General features: G+C 38.2%; 1 protein-coding gene and 1 pseudogene across 2 annotated transcripts in view; both read left to right on the top strand.

The window, feature by feature from the left end:
• Positions 1 to 24,988, top strand: part of PPA2 (inorganic pyrophosphatase 2) — a 91,826-nt gene that overhangs the window by 4,641 nt on the left and 62,197 nt on the right. The window contains exons 2-5 of one of the 2 annotated variants that reach the window (XM_065877617.1): positions 11,144 to 11,208; positions 15,101 to 15,145; positions 19,653 to 19,706; positions 21,156 to 21,275. In XM_065877617.1, coding sequence (XP_065733689.1) covers positions 11,144 to 11,208; positions 15,101 to 15,145; positions 19,653 to 19,706; positions 21,156 to 21,275 — 284 coding nt within the window. The remainder of the gene's footprint in view (positions 1 to 11,143; positions 11,209 to 15,100; positions 15,146 to 19,652; positions 19,707 to 21,155; positions 21,276 to 24,988) is intronic. The other variant, XM_065877618.1, reaches the window with a different exon arrangement.
• LOC136123683 (26S proteasome regulatory subunit 8 pseudogene) lies at positions 727 to 1,909 on the top strand (annotated as a pseudogene).

Raw genomic sequence — 24,988 nt, 5'->3', positions numbered from 1 at the left:
TTGTTTGTCTTATCTCCCTCCTCATAAATATCCTATTAAAGTGATAGTAGGTGGATAAAAAAGGATAACCCTGAAACAACAAATAAGAAGGAGCCATCAGAGCCGGTGATTTCAAGATATTTATAAAGGAAGAAAAGCAGATGGAGATGTGGTTATTGATGAAGCAGCACGGAGACAGTCCCAGCCGAAGTCTATGTGCTGAGGGGGCTGTAGTTTCGGAAGAAGCTGAACTGCTTTGCAGAACCTTAGAGGGTTTGTGGACATGTTGATGTCAGATTGGAGAGAGTAAGAGACATGTGGAGCCTGACACAAGGGGGAGCAGTTTAAGTTTTATCATGGAATAGCACACAGATGTTTACCATGCAGGCCTGGGGCTTAGGCGATGTGCTGGTTCCTTCTACAGAAATTGAAGGTGTTCGGAGGTCAGTAGCCCAACCTGATGGTGTCGCTGCTCAGCGGAGCTCTGGGCTCTGTGACATTTAGGGAATGCCCCAGTGTCACAGCCAGCTTCTTACCCACACACCTCCGAGGGAAGCTGGCCGTTCAACAAGGCTCGCTGCGTGCACATCAGTCTTTTCTAGCCTCTTATTAAATATTAGCCAAATTGTCAGGGATCACTTTCAGCCAGGGTTTCATCCTCTGTCTGCCAAACTGCTTTGCCAAAAGGTGTCCTCGGCCTGGTGCCATGGCGGCTCTGATGCCCGCGGTCTCCGCGGAAGAGGGAAGATGGCGCTTGATGGACCAGAACAGATGGAGCTGGAAGAGGGGAAGGCAGGCAGTGGACTCCGCCAATATTATCTGTCCAAGATTGAAGGACTCCAGCTGATTGTGAAAGATAAAGAGCCAAAATCTCTGGAGGCTGCAGGCAGAGAGGAATGAGATTAATGCAAAAGTTCGCCTGTTGCGGGAAGAGCTACAGCTGCTGCAGGAAAAGGGCTCCTATGTGGGGGAAGTAGTTGGGACCATGGATGAGAAGAAGTGTTGGTTAAGGTACGTCCTGAGGGCAATTTTGTTGTCTACATGGACAAGAACATCGACATCAGTGATGTGACACCCAGTTGCTGGGTGGCTCTCAGAAATGACAGCTACACTCTGCACAAGATCCTACCCAACAAGGTAGACCCACTGGTGTCACTGATGATGCTGGAAGAGGTGCCAGATTCAACTTAAGAGATGATTGGTGGACAAGCAGATCAAGGAGATCAAAGAAGTGATCAAGCTGCCCGTTAAGCATCCTGAACTCTTTGAAATGCCGGGCATTGCGCAGCCCAAGGGAGTGCTGCCGTAGGGACCCGCAGGCACTGGGAAGACACTGTTGGCCCGGGCTGTGACTCATCAAACAGACTATACCTTCATTCATGTCTCTGGCTGTGAACTGGTACAGAAATTCATTGTGGAAGGAGCAAGAATGGTGAGGGAGCTGTTTGTTATGGCCCGAGAACACGCTCCGTCTATCACCTTCATGGATGAAATTGACTCCATCGGCTCCTCACAGCTGGAGAGAGGCTCCAGAGGGGACAGTGAAGTCCAGCGCATGAAGCTGGAGCTGCTCAACCAGCTGGACGGCTCCGAGGCCACCAAGAATATCAGGGTCATCATGGTGACTAATAGGATTGATATCCTGGGCTCGGCGTGAATTCCCACCCCCAGCGAGGAGGCCTGGCTGGATATTTTGAAGATCCATTCTTGGAAAATGAACTTGACCCAGGGGATCAACCTGAGAAAAATTGCTGAGCTCATGCCAGGAGCGTCAGGGGCTGAAGTGAAGGGTGTGTGCACTGAAGCCAGCTTGTACTCACTATGGGAGCGGTGAGTCCATGTCACCCAGGAGGACTTTGAGGTGGCAGTAGCCAAGGTCATGCAGAAGGAGAGTGAGCAAAGCCTGTCCATCAAGAAGCTATGGAAGTGAGGCGGATATCCTTTGTGTGGATCCCTCAAATAAAGCTCTGTAGGACAGGAAAAGAAAAAAAAAAAGGTGACCTCCATGTGGCAAATTTAATGATCAATTTAAAATTCTCATCTCATGTGAATTCTCAACAGTATTTTCACAATGAAGCCCTCTTTCTTCCTTGAAATGTTTTCTTTTTCCTTCTGAGACGGTGCTTTTATCTTCTTTTGATGGCTTCTCCTTCAGCAGCCTCCCTTGGTGGATCCTCTGATCTGAACTCTAACCTTTGAAACGGCTCAGGACTCAGTTCTTAGCCCACTTATCTATCTGTTCTCTCTCTAGAGCAGGGGTTGGCAAGCCCTTTCTGGAAAGGGCCAGATAGTAAATAGTTTAGGCTTTGCAAAACCTGTGGTTTCTTAAAACTACTTATCTCTGCGTTGCAGGGCAAAAGCAACCAGAGAGTAAAAGTATGGGTATGGCTTTTGTTCCAACAAAAGGTTATTTATAAAAATAACAACAGGCCATGTGCTGGCTTTGGCCCATGGTCTGGAGTTTCTGTTGTTGCTTTTGCTGTAGATGATCCCATCCAGTCCTGTAGCTTGAGATACCATCTGTGCCTCCCAGATGTGTAACATTAGCCCTAGTCTCTTCTTGAGCTCAAGATTTACAGATGCAGTGAATGTACTCTGTATTTCCACTGAAACGTCTAAGAAGCATCTCAAGGTTAACGTATACAAAACAGAGCTCCTGATCCCATACCCCCACCCAACTATTTCTTTCTGTCTTCTCACCTATAAGCAGTAACTTAGGAATCACTGTTGTGGCCACCACTACTCTTAGCCCATATCTAGTTCATTAGTTTCTCCCTTCAGTCCAGCTTTTGAAATGTATGCAGAAGACAATTCTCTCCACTCCCACCCTTGCCACTATATCCATGTCACCATTGTCTTTCACTTGACCAATTGCAGTAGCCTCCTGATTCTTCACCTTGTCTCCACCATTGTCCCCTGAAGTCTGCTTTCCACCAGAAGTCATCTTGATTCTTTAAGATGTACGTCTGATCATGCCGGGTTCTGCTCCTCGTATACAAGTTCCTGTGTGGCCTGATACTGGGCTTCCCCTCTGAATTCATTGCTAACCACTCTTCCTTTTGATCACTGTGCTCCAGCCATCCTGGCCTCCTGGCCGTTTCCCAGACACGCCGTGCATATTCTTGCCTCTGAGCTTGCTCTGCATGCAGTGTTCCTGTCTAGATGTCTGCTTGACTCACGTCCTCACTTCTTTCAGCTCTGTGCTGAAGTGTTACCTATCAGAGAGATCTTCCCTGGCATTTCCATATTTCTCTTTTTCCCTCTTTTCTTGCCCTGTACCTGCTAGAGTTGAAAACATCTTCATTGCTCCTATGCATTGCCTCCCCCACCAGAGTATAAGTTCCGTAAAAGCAAGGAATTTGTATACCTAGTACCTAAAACAGTGCTTGGGATACTGTATGTGTTCAGTAAATATTTACTGAATGAATGATTTTAAGAAAACCTCATAAGCTAAATGGGAAAAAAAGAAAGTAGAAAGAGAACTTGAATTTTTCAAAGTCGCATGGGTGTCCTCTGAGATTTCAGAAGCGATGGCACCCATTAAGAAGGAAGAGGAGGCTGTGAAGAAAAGGCAATCAAAGAACAAGAACTCTTGGAAATTAAAATTGTGATTGTTAAGACAAAGAAGTCAGTGGACGGTGTAGTGGGTTGAATGGTGTTCTGTTGTTTTAAGCCACCAAGTGTGTGCTAATTTGGTATAGCAGTCCTAGAAGGCTGATACAGAGAAGTTAGAACATAAGGTAAATAAATCTACCAGAAAGTAAACAAAATGTCTGAGACAGCAAAAAAATGAGGAAGAAAGAAGAGATATAGAGATTTAATCTAGGAATCCTAACATTTGGCTAATATGAGTTCCAGAAGAAAAAGAACAGACAAAACGAAGAAGAATTTTCCAAGGAATAGTGGAAGAGATCTAAGAATTTAAGTACCCAAGTATTCTGAGTCCCAGAGACTTTCTTGTGAAATCTCTGAAAACTGAAGCTTTTATAAAGAAGAACCTAAAAGTCCCTGGGGTTGGGGTAGGGGGTGGGGAGGGAGAACAGGTCACCTGCAGAGGACTGACTATCAAACTGGTATCTGACTGACCCAGCAGCGCTGAAAGCTCAGCAACTGGAGTAATGCCTTTGAAGTTCTGAGAAAATGATTTTCCTTCTAGAATTTACCCAGGCAACCATTAATCTAGGGTAAAGACTGAATCAAGACGTTTCAGACATTTAAGGACTTGGGAAATTTACCTCCCACGAATCCTTTCTTACACAACACAAGTTAGGGATATGCTTCTGCAAAACATGTAAGTAAACCAAAAAAGGTGAATGCATGGGATCCAGAAAACAGATCTAAGCTGGAAACCAACAAAGCAGAGTCTAAGGGTGCCAAGAAAGCTTCCAATCCAGATTGCAACAGGAAGAATGAGATTTCCAAAGGGAGCCGCTTGGGTAGACAGAGAATTCCATAGTTTTTATGGAAGCTGTGAGACATTTGAATAATTGATAAATATGATTATGACTGACAATGGAAGGAAGAAAATTAGAAGCACAAGTCATAGAAGCTGAACAAGAAAGGAAATTTATTTATGACATTCTACCTGGCCAAAAATCAACACACAGACAGTGTTTCTTAAACTTGCCTGACTATGTGAATTATTTGGAGGTGCTTGCTAATAATACAGATATCCAGATTTCTCTCCTTAAGATTCTGATTAGATATGGGGGTCCAGCGATCTGTTTAACAAGTAATTCAGATTTTTCTTAATCTTAGGAAATATACTAACAGGAAAAGCATAGAAAACTCAGTGTGATTATAGAACATTTTATGAGCCTTGAAAAAATAAAAGTGCAGAAGATAAAATTAGAAGAGAGAAGGATGAAGAGAGGTAAAAAACCAGTTAGCTGAGTCAAGAAATACTGTATATGTTTGGTGGAGCAAGGAATAAAGCTGTGAAGTATTAAGATTGGCCAATAGAGAATTTAAAGGGAAAGGTTGGGGTCAAATAAACTAAACTTACCTCTCAGAGCTGAAATCAGTAGACAATATTCTAAAATTGTAAATTAAAAACTAACCATATAAATATATTATTTAGGGAGATGAAGATAACATCTAGATCTAAAGTAAGTTAAGGAGGCCTAGGTGGGTTGCTCTAGAGTGGAGCTGGATTGGAGGGAGGTGGGGACTTTTTTTAACCATGCACATGCATTGCTTTGTTTAAACAACAACAAAATAGATATTTATAAAAATAAATTGGCAACGACTTGGTTTCAAATGTAAAGAAGCAACCAGTCTGAGCTATAGATAATGAAGTTCAAACTTAAGATTTATTGCTAGTTTTCTCTGAGGCTCTAAGAAAGGGCTCTTTCTAATCTGTGCTTCAGTTGTATCTTTACAAGGTGATTACCACAGTGCTTGCTGCATGTACCGTGTCTCTCTGTCTATGCCTCATAGGTATAATATGGATTACCCTGTTCATTTTATAGTTGATCAGGATAGGTAGTACAGGTTTCTCCACTATCCAGAAAGGGAGCAGTCCTATGAAACCATTCGTAAGCCGAAATGGCATAAAGCAAAGAAGCAATACCTTAGGATACATCTTGCTAATGAATGCACAAAATAAATGGAGAGAAAGCACAGGTGCTCACAGACACAGTTCAAAGCTATGGCAGCTTGCTGCTGAGATGATGAGTATATAGTTCCCAGGGAAGGAGCTTGGCTGGCCACTCTCACTGCTCAGGGGTGCTTGCTGCCTCTCTAAGAGCTGCTGAAAAACACACCGAATGCTGTTTTCGATTTTTGCCTTTTTTTGTAAAAGTGAAAATCCTCTTAGGATTTCTTTCTGTTAGCAAAAACAGGTACTAATGTAGGTCTTTTGTAAAAGTGAAGTGGCGTAGAGCAAACTTTTCAAAAAGCAGGGAATACCTGTACCTATCTTTAAATCCACCTTTAGAGAATCTTAATACCCTTTAAGTGGAGCCTAATAGCATACTTATATCACTGACTCTAGAAAACTTTTAATGGATTCTCAGCCTTCCTTTGTGTGCTAGGTCAGTGGTTAGCTCTCTCATTGTGCCAAGAGGACTCCTTTATTTTTAAATTTACAGGATGATGCTGATCCTGATAACATGTAGTACTCGCCCTGTCTTACCTGTGGGCATTGCTCACATTTTAGCACTTTTGTATTCTGGCATCTAGTACGTTGCCTTTTACATAGTACTAAATTGTATCTTGCTTAATTGAAGAAAATTGAGAAAATTAAGTTTCAGAGAAATCGAGTGACTTAATCAAGCTCAGCAAATAACATGGCAGATTCTTGGCCTCTGTATTCATTGCTCCTGTGCAAATTTATTGGTATGTTGCTCATCAAGGCATTACGATTATCAGATATCTAAGGCCCTATTTTATTTTCCCAGAAATTCTTCTTTTTTTCTTTATTATTATGTCTTTATTTAAACTATTTCATGATCCAAATGGCTTCTAGTAGGTTTGGTTATCTGAGTCAGACCATTCACTTACATTTATATATTTTTTACCTTCCAAAATGGCAATTAGAAAACAATTTTAACATATATATTGGCATTACCTTAGTGTTTCAATATATTTAGATCCCAATTTAAAGAAAGAGATATCTAAGCACGCTTCTCACAGATCTTTAGATTTTAGTGATCACAGCCTAGTCTAGTCCTGTTTTTCCTCATACTTGAGTAGCATGTGCTCCTCTTAACATCTTAATAAGTTTGTTGGGGCTTGTCCCCAGTTAACGAGAGCTTTAGGGAAACTTAACACAAAATCAGTGTGCCAAAGGTATCATTTACCCTTAATTACAAAGGCAGCCTAGCTATTCTGTCAAGTTTCCTGTACTTCATTAATTTTAATAACAAACTTTCCTGGTTTGTACAACTTCCTGAATTCTTAGAGCTGAGATTATTGTTAATTTCCATCACAATGATAGGTTCCAAATGTAACAACTGAAGTAATATGCTAAAGGATTACATCTTTCTTCTCTTCAAAATTCTACCTTATCTTTGTGACTTAAAGTGGAGAAAAGGATCACAGATGGTTGATTGTTATTTGGAATAAGTGTTTCTATTTATATGTTAATATACTATATTTTTCTTAATTGCCATCTTTTTTTTATTTGCTCCATATATACTTATTTTAAAAATTACATAGGATAAAATTCACTCTTCTTTTTGGTGAACAGTTCTGAGTTTTAGTAGAAATATAGATTCATTTAAATATCATCACAATCATGATACAGAACAGTCTATCACTCCCCAAAATTTCCTGTGGCCCCTCTTTCAAGTCAACTCCACCCTCTACCCTCATCCTCTGGCAACCACTGGTCTGGTCTTTATCCCTATAGTTTTGCCTTTTCCAGATGTCATCTAAATGGAATTGTTTGAGTCTAGCTTCTTTCACTTAGCACATTAGATTTTAGATTTTTTCATTTTCTTGTGTGTGTCAGTAGTTCACTCCTTTTTATTAGGACTAATATACTATTCTGTAAAGTGCCGTTGTGTGGGTGTAACAGTTTGTTTATCCATTTACCAGTTGGACATTGGGGTTACTTGCAGTTTTTGTGGTTATTGAGTAAAGCCACTATAAACATACACTTAGAAGATTTTGTGCAAACATAAGTTTTCATTTTTTCCTGGTTAAGTACTTAATAGTAGGATTTCTGGGTCATATGTTTAACTTTATAAGAAACTGCCAAAATCTTTTCCAAAGTTGCTGTACCATTTTCATTTCCTACCACTACATTTTATTTTAATAAAAAATATGTAAATGTGACCCACTTAAGTATCCTTGTTATTTATAGAAAAGTAAATAATCAAGCAACAGACTGATAATTTTGTTCTTTCTGTTCTTGTGTTGCTCATAGAAGACTTTAAAATCAGGCACAGAATTTGAAATTTGATGTGGTATGCAAAAGAGAAGACTTTTTTTTTTCGAGATGCATCCTTTTTAACTGATGGAAAAGAGCTTTACAGATCATAGTGAGTTTTATACCCTTTGCCACTTGTGTGTTTTTTCTCATCTTTATCCTACTTTGTGCACTGGGGTCCTTCGTGAGTTACCTTGTTGCTAGGGTGGGAAGAGAAAAATTACATTAACAGCTTGTACAGAAAAATGAAATAGTAATAGAGGTATTTGCTCAGCAAATATTTACTGAATGCCTATTAAGTGCTGGAAACTTTTCTGGATGCTGGGGATCCAGTAGAGAGCATAACAGAGCAAACAGCAACAAACAACAACAACAAAAATCTTCAAGAACTTTAGTCTATTGATAAGTGCTAAGGAAAACTCACACAGCATGAGAAGAGGAAATAAAATTTTGGTGGAGTGGAGGCCATTATTAAGTTACATACTTCTAATTTTATTGGACTGAAGCCATGGCTTGTTTTTCGTTTGTTTATTTAAATAAACTTTATTTTGGAATAGTTTTAGATCTGGCAAGGTTGCAACAGTAGTACAGAATTCCAGTATATCTCTTACCACGTTTTCCCTAACGTTAACATCTTTCATTACCACTGTACATTTGTCAAAGCTAAGAAACCAACATTGGTACATACTATTAACTCAACTCCACGTTTTATTTGGGTGTCACTGGTTTTTCCACTAATGTCATTTTTCTGTCCCATGATCCAGTTCAGGGTACCGCATTGCATTTAGTCATTATATTTCCTTAGTTTCCTCTAATCTGACAACTTCTCAGTCGTTCCTTGTTTTTTGTTTTCTAATGACCTTGAAATTTATGAACAGTATTGGTTAGGTATTTTGTAGAATGTCCCTCAGTTTGGGCGTGTCTGATGTCTTTCTCACGATGAGACTGGAGTTCTGGGTTTGGGGGAAGAGTGTGACAGAAGTGAAGTACCCTTCTCATCATGGCATATTAGGAGGTACATGCTATGAACATGACTGGTGATATTAACCTTGATCACTTGGTTAAGGGTACTGCTTGTCAAGCGTTCTCCACTGAAATGTTTTTCCCCTTCCATACTCTATTCTTTGGAGTGAGCCACTAAGTCCAGTCCACAATTGGGGGGACAGGGTAAGCTTTACTTCTTGGAGGGGAGAACATCTATGTATATTGTTTAGAATTTTTCTGAAAGTAGGATGTGTCTCTTACCCCTCATTTATTTATTTATACAATCATTTATTTGTATTACTGTGGACTCACGTATATTTATTGTATACTTTGGGTTATGATTCAATACAGGCATACCTTATTTTATTGCACTTTGTTGTACTTCGAAGATATTGTGTTATTTACAAATAGTTTTGTGGCAACACTGTGTTGTACAAGTCTGTTGGTGCCAGTTCCCAGTGGCATTTGCTCATTCGGTGTCTCTGTGTCACATTTTCATAGTTCTTGCAATATTTGTTATGGTGATATGTGATCAATGATCTTTGGTTTTACCAGTATGACTCACTGAAGGCTCAGATGATGGTTGGTGATTTTTTAGCAATAAAGTATTTTTTAATTAAGGTATATATATTGTTTCTTAAGATATAATATTGTTGCACACTTAGAAGACTACAGTGTAATGTAAACATAACTTTTATATGCATTGTGAAACCAAGCCCACAGTATCTCCAAGGTTTGCCCATACCCATTATTTATTTTGTCACTCAACTTGTTCCAGCTTTGGCCTTTGGGAACTCTTTCAGGTTGGCTCCATTTCCCTTTGACATACCTCCAGCCTTTCGTTTTGAGCACTTGGTTGGTTTCTGGTAGTGCAGGATATTCCAGGCTCATCTTGTATATTCTTTGCCCCAGCCTTAGAATCAGCCCATTCTTCAAGAAGCCCTAGTTCTTTTCATTGGAGAATGGTATTTAGAAGCCAAGATTTGGGTGCTAGGTATACTCATTGCTACTGGAGTGTCAGCCAGTCCTCATTTTATTTATTAAGATATTTTTAAAGTCTGAATTTGAAAATTATACCAAAGAAGTAGCAGGCCAGAAGTAGAACATACCCTGACTTAAGAAATTGCAAAGTGAAAATTTTTTATGGCTGTATTAAGCCCAGCTTTTGGAAACATGCATTCCAACAAAAGTATGCATTGGCTTATTGTATTTTATTTAAATAATATATACTTTTAAAGGTATTTTATATATACATTTCAGTATGCAATGAGGATAAAATATTTTCTGTTATTGAAATTTTTGTTTTAAGCTTACCTTAATATTAGCATCCTTATCACTTTGAGTGGAACAAATGATTCGTTTCTTTTAACTTGGTAGGACCTTTAATCCTTTGTTCATGTGAATTGTAGGTGGAAATTAGGAATTCTATTGCTAGGTTTCTCGGGAAAATTGACATCAGTTTTAGTCCATTTCACTTATTTTCATCAGTCTCTTTTCGAAAGTAAGATTTTTCATATTTGGGGTTTTAGTCTAATTTAGACATATTTTTCTTTGGATGTTTAAGCCACAGGAATAAGTAAATGGTTTCAGCAACCCAAATATGGTTGATTTGTTGTGTACAGCAGTCCCACTTGTCTGTGGTTTTGCTTTTCACAGTTTCAGTTACCCTTGGTCATATGTGGTCTGAAAATATTAAATGGAAAATTCCAGAAGTAAATATTTCATAAGTTTTAAATTGTGTGCCACACTATTCTGAGTAGTGTGATGAAATCTGGTGCTGTCCTGTTTTGTCCTGCCTCGTCCCTGTCCTGGGCATGAGTCATACCTTTGTCCAGCCTTAGTAGATATCTCAGTTGTCAGACCCACTGACCAGGCATCACAGAGCTTGTGTTCAGGTAATCCTTATTTTCCTTAATAATGGCTCCAAAGCGCAAGAGTAGTGATGCTGGCAATTCGGATATTCTCTTACTGTGCCTAATTTATAAATTAAACTTTATCATAGGTATGTGTGTATAGGAAAAAAAAAAACATATGTAGGGTTACTATCCACAGCTTCAGGCATCCATTGGGGTCTTGGAATGTATCCCCTGAAGATAAGGGGGGACTCCTGTTTTTCTCTTTGGTCATCAGATTGGAACAAGTTTTAAAAGTTGAATTAAACTTTAAATTTGGAGTTAAAGTTAATTTTGAAAAAAAACATTAAAAACTTGTTTAAAATTTAAAAGTGGGTAAGAGTATAATTGCTCTAAAGAACAAGATAGTCCATTGCTTTAATTCTGTGTTTTTGTTTATTTTCCTTTGCAGAGAATGTAGCTGGTCACTACATTTCCCCCTTTCATGATATTCCTCTGAAGGCGGACTCTGAAGAGGTATTGTTTTAACTTGTTTGGGGCATGAAAATATGTACTTCTCGTATCACCATAAAATACTTTTTGGAAGCATCTTGAAAGGAAAGAATGTGGTCGGAAGCTGAGAAGGGCAACAGAGTTATCATAACAGGATTATAAGCCTCCTTCGTGAATTAGAATTTGGATAAGAATAGGATTCTTCCAGGAGGACTTGGGGAGAAAGAGATGTTAGTAGTCGATAAAGCTTAGAATTTGGTCAGAAATAAAGATTTAAGGCATAGAATTTAAGAGATTAGCGAGAGGCTTATTTTAAGTAGTAGTAACAATAGTAGTAGAAGTAATAACATTTGTGAATTATTTTGTTCGCTAGCCACCATGTGAACATATGCCATTTTATTTAATCCTTACGAGTTGCTATTATCATCTCTAAGGACACCGGAGCCGAAGGCATGTTATTGACTTGTCTAAGGTCACGCAGCTGGTAAGTGCCAGAACCAGGTTTTGAACTAGCATTTCTGACCACAGAGTTCATGCTCTTTACCTACTCTACGAGACAGATGCTAGAAAGATAAAGTTGGGAAGATCGTAGTCTTTGAATAGTTATTCTTTTAGAACCTAAAATTACTTGACAGATGTGAGGGTGGAAAGGATGTAAGTCAGGTCAGAGGGAGATCTGCTGCTGAAGGTGGAACTAAGAGGGGCTCGGAATATTGGAGCCTTCCGAGGACTCTCCTGAGTAGCTGGCGAGATGGCATAATTGGCAGTGGATGTTAGTAGTCACCATGACGCTGGAAGTTCTTTTCTTGAAATCTGAGTAGTTACAATAATTGGCTGACTTCATCTGTTAAGTAAGTAACCAGGACTATGTTCCTGGTTGAGATTCTATGGGGCTAGTTAGCGGGGTGGGGTTTTCTAGAACTGTGGGGAGATCAGTGTGAGGGCAGAGGCCAGTGAAGAAGTGGGAAGCTGCTTCAGATGCAAGGCTGGTTTGATCAGGGGCTGAATGTCAGGCATCATCCAAAGGTTCTGGAACTCTGGAGTAGGACTTATGCTGCCTTGCAGCCCTTCTCAGGGCTGGACTGTCCATAACAGTGGCAGCGGGGAGAATAATAGCAAAGATTTATTGAGTGTTTGTAGTGCTTAGGCAAGCACTGTGCCCAGAGCTTGACTTGCATTATTTCAAAATGTGCCGGGCTACTATTATCATCCTTATTTTGTTAATGAGGTTAAGTACCTTGCTCATGGTCACAAATCTAGTTTGCTGTGGAGGTGAGATTTGAACTTAGGTGCTCTAACTCCACAGACTGTATCTTTTTTTTTTTTTTTTAAACATTTCTTCAGGCTTTATTTTAAATGATAGCAGGTTTGAGGTCAAGAAGACAATAGGTGATGGTGACTTGATATAGTAAAAAAAAAAAAAAGCAAAGGGAAAGGTATTTTATTCTAAACTATTATTTACAAACACATTTAAAACCATAGTCATTTCCTATAATGTTTGTAGAATTTTCTATAAATAATTTTCCCAGAAAGAGCGAGGAAAAGGATGCTCGGCAACAGGGGTACCCTTTTCTACAAAGCCTGTATCTTAACTGCTCTTGTGTAATTCTTCTAGCTCATTACTTCCGAGGAGTATTCAGCTACAGGACAAGGAGTCATGTAATCTGGAGAGAGAAAGAAACCAATGAGAGGGCAGAAAGAACTCCACAGTACTGTGTGTGTGTGTGAATGTGTGTATGTGTATGTGTGTGTGTCCATGTGTTTTGTGTTTTGTTGTGGCCAGTGAGCTATCCAACCTAGATATCTCACGTCTCCCAAAAATTCTCTTTGATTTTGGCCAAAAGTGCGTGCATTCATCTATTTATTTATTCATAGACTTACTCATTCAGTAAACAGTTATTGCATGCTTATTAGGAGGCTGACAGTATTCCAAGCACTAGAGTTGCAGTGGTAAATAAAGTGAATATAGTTCCCACTCAGCCGGAGGACACTAACAACCTGAAAATAAACAAGTCAATCCGATAATGTTACGTGCTCGAAAACTAGAATAGGGTAAGGAGGGTAGGAGTGACTGGTGGGTGCTGCTTCAGGTGTACTGTGACAAAATCTTTATACCTGATCACAATAACAATGATGATAATAATATTTGGAGGAATCATGTAGTAGGTAGGGGTGGAGGTGGAACAAAGAGTAGGCTTTAAACATCCCAGTGGGCATAATATTCTGCCTAAGGAGGATGGGTTTTGGGGAACATGAGATTTGGGCTTATGAAAAATTGAGGATAGGGCAGGACGAAGTATAACAGGCTATACTGGTGAATTCTGGGCCTTTTGGAGACTGGTACACACAGTGGTTATGTAAATAGGTTTCCCTGGTTCCCAGTCCTAATGGGTAGAATGGTTGCACCTTATACTTTGGGTGGTGGTATTTTAGGAACAGGAATAATGTTTCCGGGCCGGCTTGGAATAATTGTTTTTTTGTTAGTTTTTGTTTCCTCCACTAGTTGTTTTGGTGTGTAAAAGTTACATATAATGTGTGAGCATTTGAGAATGGCATAACTTTTCTTCTCAACCCACCATACACTCTTAATTTAAAAGTGCTTGACGGAGGCACAGTAATCACACCTGGTGGAAATGACAGGCAGGAGGCGCAGCCGAGTACTTTCGTGGCTTGTTAGTCACACTCCCTGAAGTTTCATTTCAATAATGAAATGACTGTTTTAAGCATAGTCACTGGAAACTGCCAGTCTTTCCTTAAAGACTGAACAGAGCCTTTGCTTGTTTTATAAAAACTAGGAAAATATACTTGAAAGAGATGTAGCTTTTCTGATAATTTGTTTTGTGAAACACTTTCATGCTCATGCACTGGGGATGCAAATGCTGAGAGAAAAATGAAGCGGGCATTTGGTGGATTCTCTGTTGAATCAGGTTCCTGGAAGCCTCTGTAGTGGAGTGTTTATTCAATAGGCATATTTTCATTGCTCTGCAGTCGATGCAGCTGTATTCTTTCATGAAATATCACAGTCATAAATACTTTCTTTTTTAAATTGAAGTATAGTTGATTTACAGTGATTCAGGTGTACAGCAAAGTGATTCAGTTTTATATGTATACACACACGCAAACACACAATATATATATATTCTTTTTCAGATTCTGTTCCATTATAGGTTATTACAAGATATTGAATATAGTTCCCTGTGCTATAGAGTAGGTCCTTGTTGTTTATCTATTTTATGTATAGTAGTGTGTATCTGTTAATCCCAAATTCCCAATTTATCCCTCCTGCTCTTTCCCTTTTGGTAACCATAAGTTTGTTTTCTATCACTGTGACTCTACTTCTGTTTTGTAAGTAAGTTCTTTTGTATCATTTTTTTAGATGCCACATGTAAGTGATACCATATGGTATTTGTCTCTCTCTGTCTGTCTTCACTTAGTATCATGATCTCTAGTTCCATCCATGTTGCTGCAAATGGTATTATTTCATTCTTTTTTATGGCTCAGTAACATTCCATTATATGTATATACCACATCTTCTTTATCCATTCATCTGTTGATGAACATTTAGGTTGCTTCCATGTCTTGGCTATTGTAAATAGTGCCGCTATGAACATTGGGGTGCATGTATCTTCTCGAATTAGAGTTTTTGTCTTTTCCGTATATATGCCCAGGAATAGGATTGCTGGATCATATGGTAGCTCTATTTTTAGTTTTTTAAGGCACCTCCATACTGTCCTCCATATTGGCTGTATCAATTTACATTCCCACCAACAGTGTAGGAGGGTTCCCATTTTTCCACACTCTCTCTAGCATTTATTATTTGTAGGCTTTATGATGATGGCCATTCTGACCAGTGTGATGTGGTACCTCATTGTATTTTTGAATTGAATTTCTCTGATAACCATCTTTTCTTTTATAGGAAAATGGCATTCCTACAAAGAGAGCACGAAATGATGAATATGAGGTATATCTAAAGGTTTTTATTTGTGTGTCTCACTTACATTGTCTTTTAAAGACCTTGATGATAGTTTGCATTTGTAAAATGATTCTGAATTATTCTCCCTTGCAAAACTTTTGTGTGCATTCTGATGTTTTTCTGCTTCTAGTAACTCTTTAAGGCAGCTAGGGACAATATTACCATTTTACTTTTTTTCCCTTGTGGTAAAATATACATAACATAACACTTAGCATTTTATTTATTGTACACTTTTTAACTATACTTTAAGTGACATTAAGTACTTTAGCATGTTGTGCAACCATCACCACCATCCATCTCCAGAACTTTTTCATCTTCCCAGACTGAAACTCTGTACCCATTACGCAAAAGCTCTCCATTCCCGCTTCCATGCAGCCCCTAACCACTATTCTACTTTCTGTTTATGAATCTGACTATTCTAGGATCCAGGAACAACTCTTTTGTGGGTAGAGAAGAAAAAAAAAAAGTTATACCAACTATATGCTAAAATAAATACATTCTAAATCAATCTTTCAAGTATGTGACTGTCAAACTTTTAATATTTCTTGGCTTAGGATCAGAACATTTCTTGCTGTTGATACCTTTTTATCTTCCTGTTTCCAGGCAGCTTTTCCTGCCACTTCCTTAGCCTTCTTTTCCCTTTCCAACCTTACTGCTATCTAGTCTCTCATCTGGCTGAAACTTATGACCCCAGCCTTTGAATCCACTTCCAAACATAGCTGTGGGGCTGTTTAATTCCTGTCACCTTTGCCTGCCCCCCATCTTGTATTCTCCTAAACTGGCGTTTGTCAAAATGGTCCTAAGCCATCTGCATTGGAACTGCTTAGGGCCCTTGTTAAAATTTCTGATTCCTGGTGCATTCCATATCTACTAAATGAGAATCTCTGCTTGCTGGGGACTGGCTAGTCTACATGTTTAACAAGTGTTCCAGGGCATCCTATACACCTGAAGTTTGAGAACCATTGCTCTAGATGTTGGGTGAATAGACATTCAGGGGCTCAAGTCTTTATAGGTTCCTAGAGACTTCAGATGTTAAACTGGAAATAGTTGTGTCAGTGGGAGAAATGTATTCTGAGTACACACAGCCAACTTAACATTTAATTCTTAGTTACATAGTTTGTGTGTCAGAGACTACCTGATTTGAGGGTTTTTTTGTATTTTGTTTTTTTAAATTCTCTCCTATTTCCCCCACCCCCTAGGCCCTGGCAACCACTTTTCTACTCTCTTTATATGAATTCGGCTTTAAAAAATTTTTAAGATCCCTCATATAAGTGATGCCATGCAGTATTTGTCTTTCTCCTTCTGGCTTATTTCAGTGAACGTAATACCTTCCAGGTTCATCCATCCTGTCACAAAGGGCGAGATTTCCTTCTCATGGTTGAATAATATTCCCTTGTATGTATACAACATCTTTGTCCATTCACTTGTTGACAGGCACTTAGGTTGTTTCCGTGTCTTGACTATTGTGAATAATGCTGTAATGGGCACAGGAGTGTAAATAGCTGCTCAGTATCCTGTTTTCATTTTTTTTTTGGATATATATCCCAAAGTGGGATTTCTGGGTTATATGTTAGTTCTATTTTCAATTTTTTGAGGAACCTCCATACTGTTTTCCATTGAGGCTGCACCAATTTACATTCCCACCAACAGTGCACAAGGGTTCCCTTTTCTCCACATCCTTGCCAATACTTGTTATTTCTTGTCTTTTTGATGATAGTCATTCTAACAGGCAATGAGCATCTATCTCATAGTGGTTTTGATTTGCATTTCCCTGATGGTTAGTGATGCTGGCCATCTGTATGTCTTCTTTGGAAAAGTGTCTATTCAAGACCTGTGCCCATTTTTTAATCGGATTGGTTTTTTGCTGTTGAGTTACATGATTTCTTTATGTATTTTGTATATTAACCCCTTAACAGATTTATGACTTATTTTCTTCCATTCCATTGGTTGCCTTTTCATTTTGTTGATGGTTTTCTTTGCTGTGCAGGATTTTTAGTTTAATGTATTCCCATTTATTTATTTTTGCTTTTGTTACCTTTGCTTTTAGTGTCAAATCCAAAGTTTATTTGATATTTTAAGAGAAAGAGGATAGAAGGGTGATTTCCTCTCATTTTTTTCCCCAAGTATATAAAATCTACTGACTGCTTTTTCATCTTTTTTTTTCCCCTGCAATAAAAATAGAAGGGAATAATAGAAAGAAAAGAACTGAAGGAGGAAGTAAATGCCCCTGACCCATATTCAACTTTCTGAATTTGAAATGTGTCCCCTTGTATCTTTGTGATTTTCTAATAAATTGCAGCAGGCCATTTTTGGTTTGTAATTTACACTAATCCTAGGATAACCAGACTAACATTGCCTTTAAAAAATTACAGGTCGTATGCATTTTAGGCAGAGAGAAGAAAAACAGGCTGGAAATACACTCCTAGTGATCAGAAACAAGTGATGAGGGAGAGTGTAGTTTGCAGGCTTAAAATTCAAACCTGATCCATTGTTCTTTTGGTGTAATTCAAGTCTCTCTGAGTGCTTTTGGTAGGTGTCCTTGTGTAAAAGGATTGTCACTAGCTTTGTCTTCTCTGTCACCTCTGAGTATTCATCTGCATGCATTTGTTCTCTTATAGCCAGACTTTCAGGGATGAATAAATTATGTGAACATCTGTCATTTCCTTAGGTTTTTCTTTTTAACAGCTACTTCAGACATATTTAAACAGGTGCTGGGGTACCTCATGAAAGAGCATAGAAAATGAAACATAACAGCAGGCCTGTGTATAAGGTTGCTAAGATAGGTATGAGACATACTTCTAAGGAGCAATTGTTGAGAATTCATTCTCAGCTTTGTTCCTTATCTCGTTATGAGTATGCAGTTTTGTCACTTGTAAACTTTAGTCTTATCTAGAAGAACTTAAAAACCATCATTATTTTTGTGGCTTGATTTATATTTAATTGTATAAATGGCATTCTTTGAATTAATAGCATTCATGTTTCACTAAGAAAGCCCCAGATATTGTTTACCAGTGCTTTAAACCAGAGGTTCTCAACTCTGGCTGCATATGAAAATTGCTTGGAATGCTTTTAAAAATAAGCAGTGCCCTGGCTCCACCTGAGAACCATTGAATTCAAATATGTAGGAGAGGGCTTCCTTGGTGGCGCAGTGGTTGAGAGTTCGCCTGCCGATGCAGGGGACACGGGTTTGTGCCCCGGTCCGGGAAGATCCCACATGCCGCGGAGCGGCTGGGCCCGTGAGCCATGGCCGCTGAGCCTGCGCGTCCGGAGCCTGTGCTCTGCAACGGGAGAGGCCACAACAGTGAGAGGCCTGCGTACCGCAAAAAAAAAAAAAAAAAAAATATGTAGGAGATGGGGCTCTAAAAATCTTTTTCTTTTTTTTTACTCGGTTACAGCTCTCCAGGTGATTTTGCTGTGTGACACAGTTGAGAATAAGTATATTTAACCACTGCTTCTCAAATGATCTGTGGTGAAGGACAGTTTTTTTGTTTATTTCTAATCTGTTGTGAACTGATACTTTAAAAAATACAATCAAAATGAATTATTAGAAAAGTGTAATTCAAGTGCCAAATTTTTATTATTAGGTTCAACAGTCATAAAAAGTACTCTGTCAGATTGTTATAAATGTTTCTAAATGAACCAGTAACAGATTACAGATTAGCCCTGGTCCATGACCACACTTGGAGTAGGACTGTTTTAAACCATTGCTTTGATAAGTTGTTGGTTACTGATATCAGAATGGCATACAAGTCAACTTTACCTGTAAGACTTTCTCTTTGTGAGGCCATTACTGTAGGAAATTATTTTTACCCATCACTGATGTAGAGTCTCCTTTGTTTTAAGTACTCTGCAAAGTTCAGAAATGCTAAAAAGAAGCAGTGGTCCTTTTATAACTTTAGGGAACCAGAGATCACTAGATATGCAAGCTAAGCTTTAAAACTCTTTGTAAGCTTTATAACTACCTATACCAATAGCCTTAATTTTATATTATATCATAATAACTTGGATTTAAATATTGTTTTATAATTTTAAAAATACTTCATAATTGTCTGTATTTTCATTTAAAATATGTAATTCATCTTCACAACAACCTTGTGTGGGGTGAGGAAGGAGGTTATCACACTTACTTTGTAGACTGGAAAAGTGACACATTCAGCTCTCACTCCTATTTTAGCTGGAAAATAAAAATTGAAACAAGTTTCCTGGCTTCATTCTGGTTCTTTCACTACCCTGCAAAGGTATTTCCAGAAATGTAGCAACTCCTAACACTGTACAGTAGTGGGCAAGTGACACGATCAGGTTTAAATTCTGTTGTGTTTTAAACAACTTCGATAATTTTTTAGAAGGAATTTGAGGCATAGGCAGACATATGATGCAGATGCTTGACATTTTTTGTGGGAAAAAGACTAAAGCATTCTCATGCAGGAGATAAGTGAAAAGATAAAGGAAGGCAAACTTTTAAATTTCTTTTCTTTGTTGTTTTTTTAAATTGCAGAATTTGTTTAATATGGTTGTAGAAGTACCTCGGTGGACAAATGCTAAAATGGAGGTATGGATATATCCTATTAATATCAAATGGAAATGATAATAATGATATAAAAACTTGGTTTCAAGTTGTTTGCCATAATATTTTGAAATTGGGATGGTTGACAAACTTCTTTATAATTAAAGCAATGGAAAACATTCTTGTGAACTTATTTTGAATCTAATTTCAAAAAGGAAAATATTATTCAAAGCTGAATTTACACTTTAAAGAAAATGTTTTCCATTTTTGCCTCCCTAGTTTGTTATACACGTATTTATTTAATTTTCCTTGACTCCTCTGTCTTTGAAAATGACAAATATTTTCAAGATTTTCTTAAATAGATTCTGAGATGTATTTTGTTTATAGACACAACTGAAACGTATTATTTGGGGCTGATGATAATTTTGGTTTCTAAGGACTTAATTTTCCTTTAGATTTTATTTTAGTCTACTAGGAATGAAAGCATTTTGCTGGCCAACTTGGTTTCTGAGCACTTTCTAAGAGCATCTGCTGTTCCCCTGGTTAGCTTTTTTTTTTTTTTTTTTTTAAGTTTTTCCATGAGACATGAACCTATCAAGAACTTCCCTTTTGCTTTTCAGAATTTTATGATTTCATCTTCAGTTAGGTAAGATCCCTTATAGTTCCGAATGAAATTTAATTTATGGTACTTAGTTTGTTTAGTTATTTAAGCCTTCTCCTACAACTTTGGGTATGATGGCAAGTATTATTTCAAGTGTTTAAGGATTGTTATGTCAGTATATATTTCTGAGATTTTATATTTGGAGGATTGTCAGTAACTTCACCAAGTCCTGGTGTATTTTTTTGTTGTTGTTAATATTTTAATAGGAAAAAGTAAAGATATTAGATTCTTCTTTTGTTCTTGCTTTAAATACAGTGTTTTATTATTCTGGCTACTCTCTACCTCACTTGGGTATAGGATCAAGATTCTGTGAGATTCTGCCTAATTTAAGCAGTGTTTATTCATTCAAACATGGCTTCAGTTATTTCTTATTTACTTTATAGGATAGTTTTTTTTTTTCTTTTTGCATGGCAATTTGGATATGTTTGATTGAAAGGTAACTTTGAAATGAAGTCACTTGGTGAAAATCTTTAAGTTAACTTTATTATAAGATTGATGGTAGAAAGTCCGAGGTTAGTAACAAAGAGGAAGTTGATTAATCCTTATCCTCTTGCCGTTTCAATAAGCTTTCTTATTTGTGTTAGAAATAATGAGTTCATAAGTAATAGAGTGCCTAAAAATATAGTCTGATGTTTCTTTTCCAGACAGTTTTTTTTTAATACAGAACAGTAAATTAGAAACAAGAACTGGCTTAATTTATTTTAAAGTGTCTTTGATCAGTAAGTTGGATTATGAATACTTAGTCTGATAATGGCAGATTTAAAAAATACTATTTGAATATAGAATTAATCGTTTCTTATTCCCCACCCCTCTTTTTTCCATGACCTGCTTAGATTGCCACGGAGGAGCCATTGAATCCCATTAAACAAGATGTAAAGGATGGCAAGCTTCGCTACGTGGCAAATATCTTTCCTCACAAGGGTTATATATGGAATTACGGTGCCCTCCCTCAGGTAACATTTTTGTTATAATGGTAAAACTTCTCTGTCTTCTGAAAAAATTGCCTTGTAAATCCTGTGAAATACTTGAATTTAAATTGGTTCTGAGGACATGTCGGTATGAAAGATTTGTGAATATAAATTTTTTTAATGTGGAGTTTTGTTGTATCAGTAAATTTTTTTTTCAAAGTATATATATGTCTGTACTCAAGTTCTTAGAGTTAGGTATATAGAACAATCACATTTGGCATTTTGAATGTTCTTTCTTTTTCTGGGCTTGGCTATTAAGAGTCGTGAAAAATGTTTTATCTCCTTTATCTGCAGTCATTTCTTTGGATATGACAAGTTATGCTTTTATATACATTCATATATGACAGCATGAATTTTGTTTTTTAAATTTTAACAGATGAACCTTTTAAATTGTTACCTCTTTCAGAACTCATTGTGAATTGAATAAAGCAACTTAATTATATACTATTATGAATTTATAATTTTTAAGTGGGAAGCAGTGGAAACAATGACTAAGTAATGGTAAAGCAGCATTCCTATTAGAGAGTAACACTATTTGCTTTTCTTCCTTTCTTCTCCCTTTTTGTTTTCTTCTCATGTTTCCTCACTCCTGGGAAGTGGTAACTCCTTCCAGATAATTTAGTGAGTAAAACTCAGAATATGCAGATTCAGAAGTCTAGGTTTGGGGACATAGAGAAGCATCTGCCTTTATGTTTATAAAAGCCATTAGGGCATCTGTCTATCTGAATATTTAATTTTGATTATTTAAATTTTATTTATTAATTTTAATATTTTGCATGAAATTCCAAGATGCTTTTTGGAAATTATCTGAGAAAAGGAGGTCTTGCTTTATCCAACTCAGAAAAACAGCTGCCCACGTAGAATAAACATTCACAGGAAAAGAAAAAAGAAAAATGTTTTCTGAAGAGTCAGGCTGTCTTTGATGCAGTTAGACCACCCAAGTAGATACATTCTTGGTTAAAACAGGCATTTCTAACATGGTGTGCTAAGAATGAGGATGTCTGTTGAAACCAAGAAGGCAGGTTTTCTGACTCCCCAGGTGCCTAAGTAGAGACCCTGTTTGACCTAGCAGTGAAAGAGCAAGAATATTTTTGCTAAGCTTGGGGCATAGGTCTGTACGAGAAGACAGATGAGGGGAAGGCCAAAGAAGCCGTTGAATTAGAGAAAGACAAAAACAGAGCCATAAAAAGTATGTATTTGTTTATTTCATTAAACATTTATTAAGGATTTATGTGCTAGGCTGTGTATTAGGTGTTGGGGAAACAAAGATAAATGAGAGATTCGTATAAGGTCAAGGTAGCATAATCAGTGACTAAGAATGTTGATTTTGGAGCCAGCTTGCCACTTCCTAGTAATGTGACCTTGGGCAAGTTCCTTTGTCTTTCGGTACCGCACCCTCTTTATATGTAAAATAGAGATGATAAAGTACCTACTGCACATGGTCCTGTTGAGGTTAAATGAGTTATTGCGCGTTTATGTTAGAATAGCGCCTAATAGATAGTGATCCCATTATTACTGTTGGTACTTTTATTATTATATGGTCTTTATATAGACTTTTGGGGGTGGGGTGATCATCAACTAAACCAGTGGTTACAGTGGGGCATAATAGATGCTACTAACTCATCTTTTGTAGTTTATCTATTTAAAGTCCTGACAAACTTTTGTACTCCTCTGCATGTGTTTGAATGTGCAAGATGCTCTTGCTGCTGTTATATTGGTCTGTTAGGTGCAGTGGTTCTTACATTAGAGCAGAGCTCGACTGCAACTGGCTCTGCCCCCTGCCTTCACCACTGCCTACCGAAATTTCATACTCCACCTAGTATCCAAAATACCGTTTTGCCCATAAGAGAACCTTTTAATGGTCTCCTGTTGCTAAAAGGATAAAATAAAAAAGTTCCTAACATGGCTCCCCAACCCTTCATGATGTGGCCCTGCTTCTCCAGCCTCGTTTTGCAGCCTTTGTCTTTCCTCACTTCCATCCCACCACAGCAGCTTCTTCAGTGTTTCGAGTGTCCCTTGGCGTTTCCACACCAGCCCTTCCTTCACAGAGCTGCTTATTCATTCTATACACATTTTTTGAGTATCTAACGTTTGCCAGGCCATGTTCTAAGTACTAGAGGTAAAGCAGTGATAAAAGGGACAAAAATTCTTCTGGGACTTGTATTCTGGGCAGAGAGACAGACAAAAAAAAAAGTAAAAATGTACAGTACATCAGATAGTGGTAAGCGTGTTAGAGAAAACTAAATCAGGGAATGGGGCTGGGGTATGTTGGGATTGTTGCGGTTTACACAGGGAGAAGGCCTCAGTGAGGTGGTATTATCTGGGGGGAGACCTGAAGAAAATGGGAAGGTGGTTATCTTAGTAAAGACCTGAGGAAGTGAGGGCCATCCAGGGCCGTCTAGGGGAATTCATCAAGAAACAAGTATAAAGGTCCCGAGGTAGAAGGAGGCTTCTAGTGCCTGAGTAACAGAAAGGAGGCCAGTGTGGCTGGAATGGAAGTGAGGAAGAGGAAATCGACCTGTATTCTCTCTGCTGTTTTCAACCAGAGATCTTTACTGTCTTTTTACACCCAAACTGACATTGTAGCGTGTGTGTGTATGTGTGTTTGAGTCTTCAGCAGAAGAATGTACTATAGACTGCGTAGAGGTGAAACACCAAACAAAAATAGCTACATAGATTCATGTTCATAAAAAGTTGAAATTAGGCCAGTTGTTGATGGGCAAGGTACCGTACCCAGTATCTCTTTGGTTCAGGTTGATGTTAAGACAGAGTGAGCCTGTTAAAATGCAAGCTAGGCCCCGGTTCCATTTATGTTTTTGGTCTCGTGTCTAGCTTGTCTTCCTGCTCTCTCACCTCCACACTGGCCTTCTCACGACTGCTCTACGCTCCAGGCACACTCCTGCCTCAGGCCATCACACTTACTGTGTCCTCCAGCCCGGGACACTCTCTCCTAGTGGTCACACGTCCTGCCTTCTTAAATGTTTGCTGGTCAGTTACCTCCTTCACGGTGTCTGCCCAGAACATCCTTTACAGCTTTAACCCATGTACTCCCATTCCTCCTTCCATACTTGTTTTTTTTTCCCTTTTCCATTACACCTACCAGCTTCTGACATGCTACATAATTTAGTTATTTATTATGTTTATTTTTAATATCTTTTAGCTAGAATGCAGTCTCCATAAGGGCAGGGATTCTGTCTGTTTTGTTCACTGATGTCTTCCAACTGCCCAGCTTAGTGTCTGGCACCAAGTAGGTGATCAGTAAATACTTGGGGATGAATGATCAGTAAATACTTGCGGTGTATGTTGCATTTGCTTCGTAGGCATGTGTGGGTAATTGGATTTTGCTGTTCTCTTACGATTTGTCTTGTAACAGCAGGAAGTTTGTCCACAGCGGTTACCAAGCCAACCACGCTTGGAAGAACATTTAAGCAGCAGAATACTGTTTAAGTAGCAGCCTCTCCATTTAGCTTGTAATCCATCTGTGTGCCCTCATTTCAGACCTTCATCTGCCTAGACTGTTTAACCCTAATAACTTCCCTTGCAACAGCAATAATGCCGTCCTCAGAGTTTGAGTTTGGACTGGGCAAGAATCATCTTTGTCTTCCCCCTGATTGTGCATATCTCCCACATATTATTCAAGTGTAATAACTTTCTATGTAAATATTTAGAGGACCTGTCTGAATAATGTTAAAGGACTA

Source organism: Phocoena phocoena, chromosome 5 (assembly GCF_963924675.1).
Source record: "Phocoena phocoena chromosome 5, mPhoPho1.1, whole genome shotgun sequence".
NCBI classification, from domain to species: Eukaryota; Metazoa; Chordata; class Mammalia; order Artiodactyla; family Phocoenidae; genus Phocoena; species Phocoena phocoena.
This window is presented reverse-complemented; position numbering and strand designations above follow the sequence as displayed.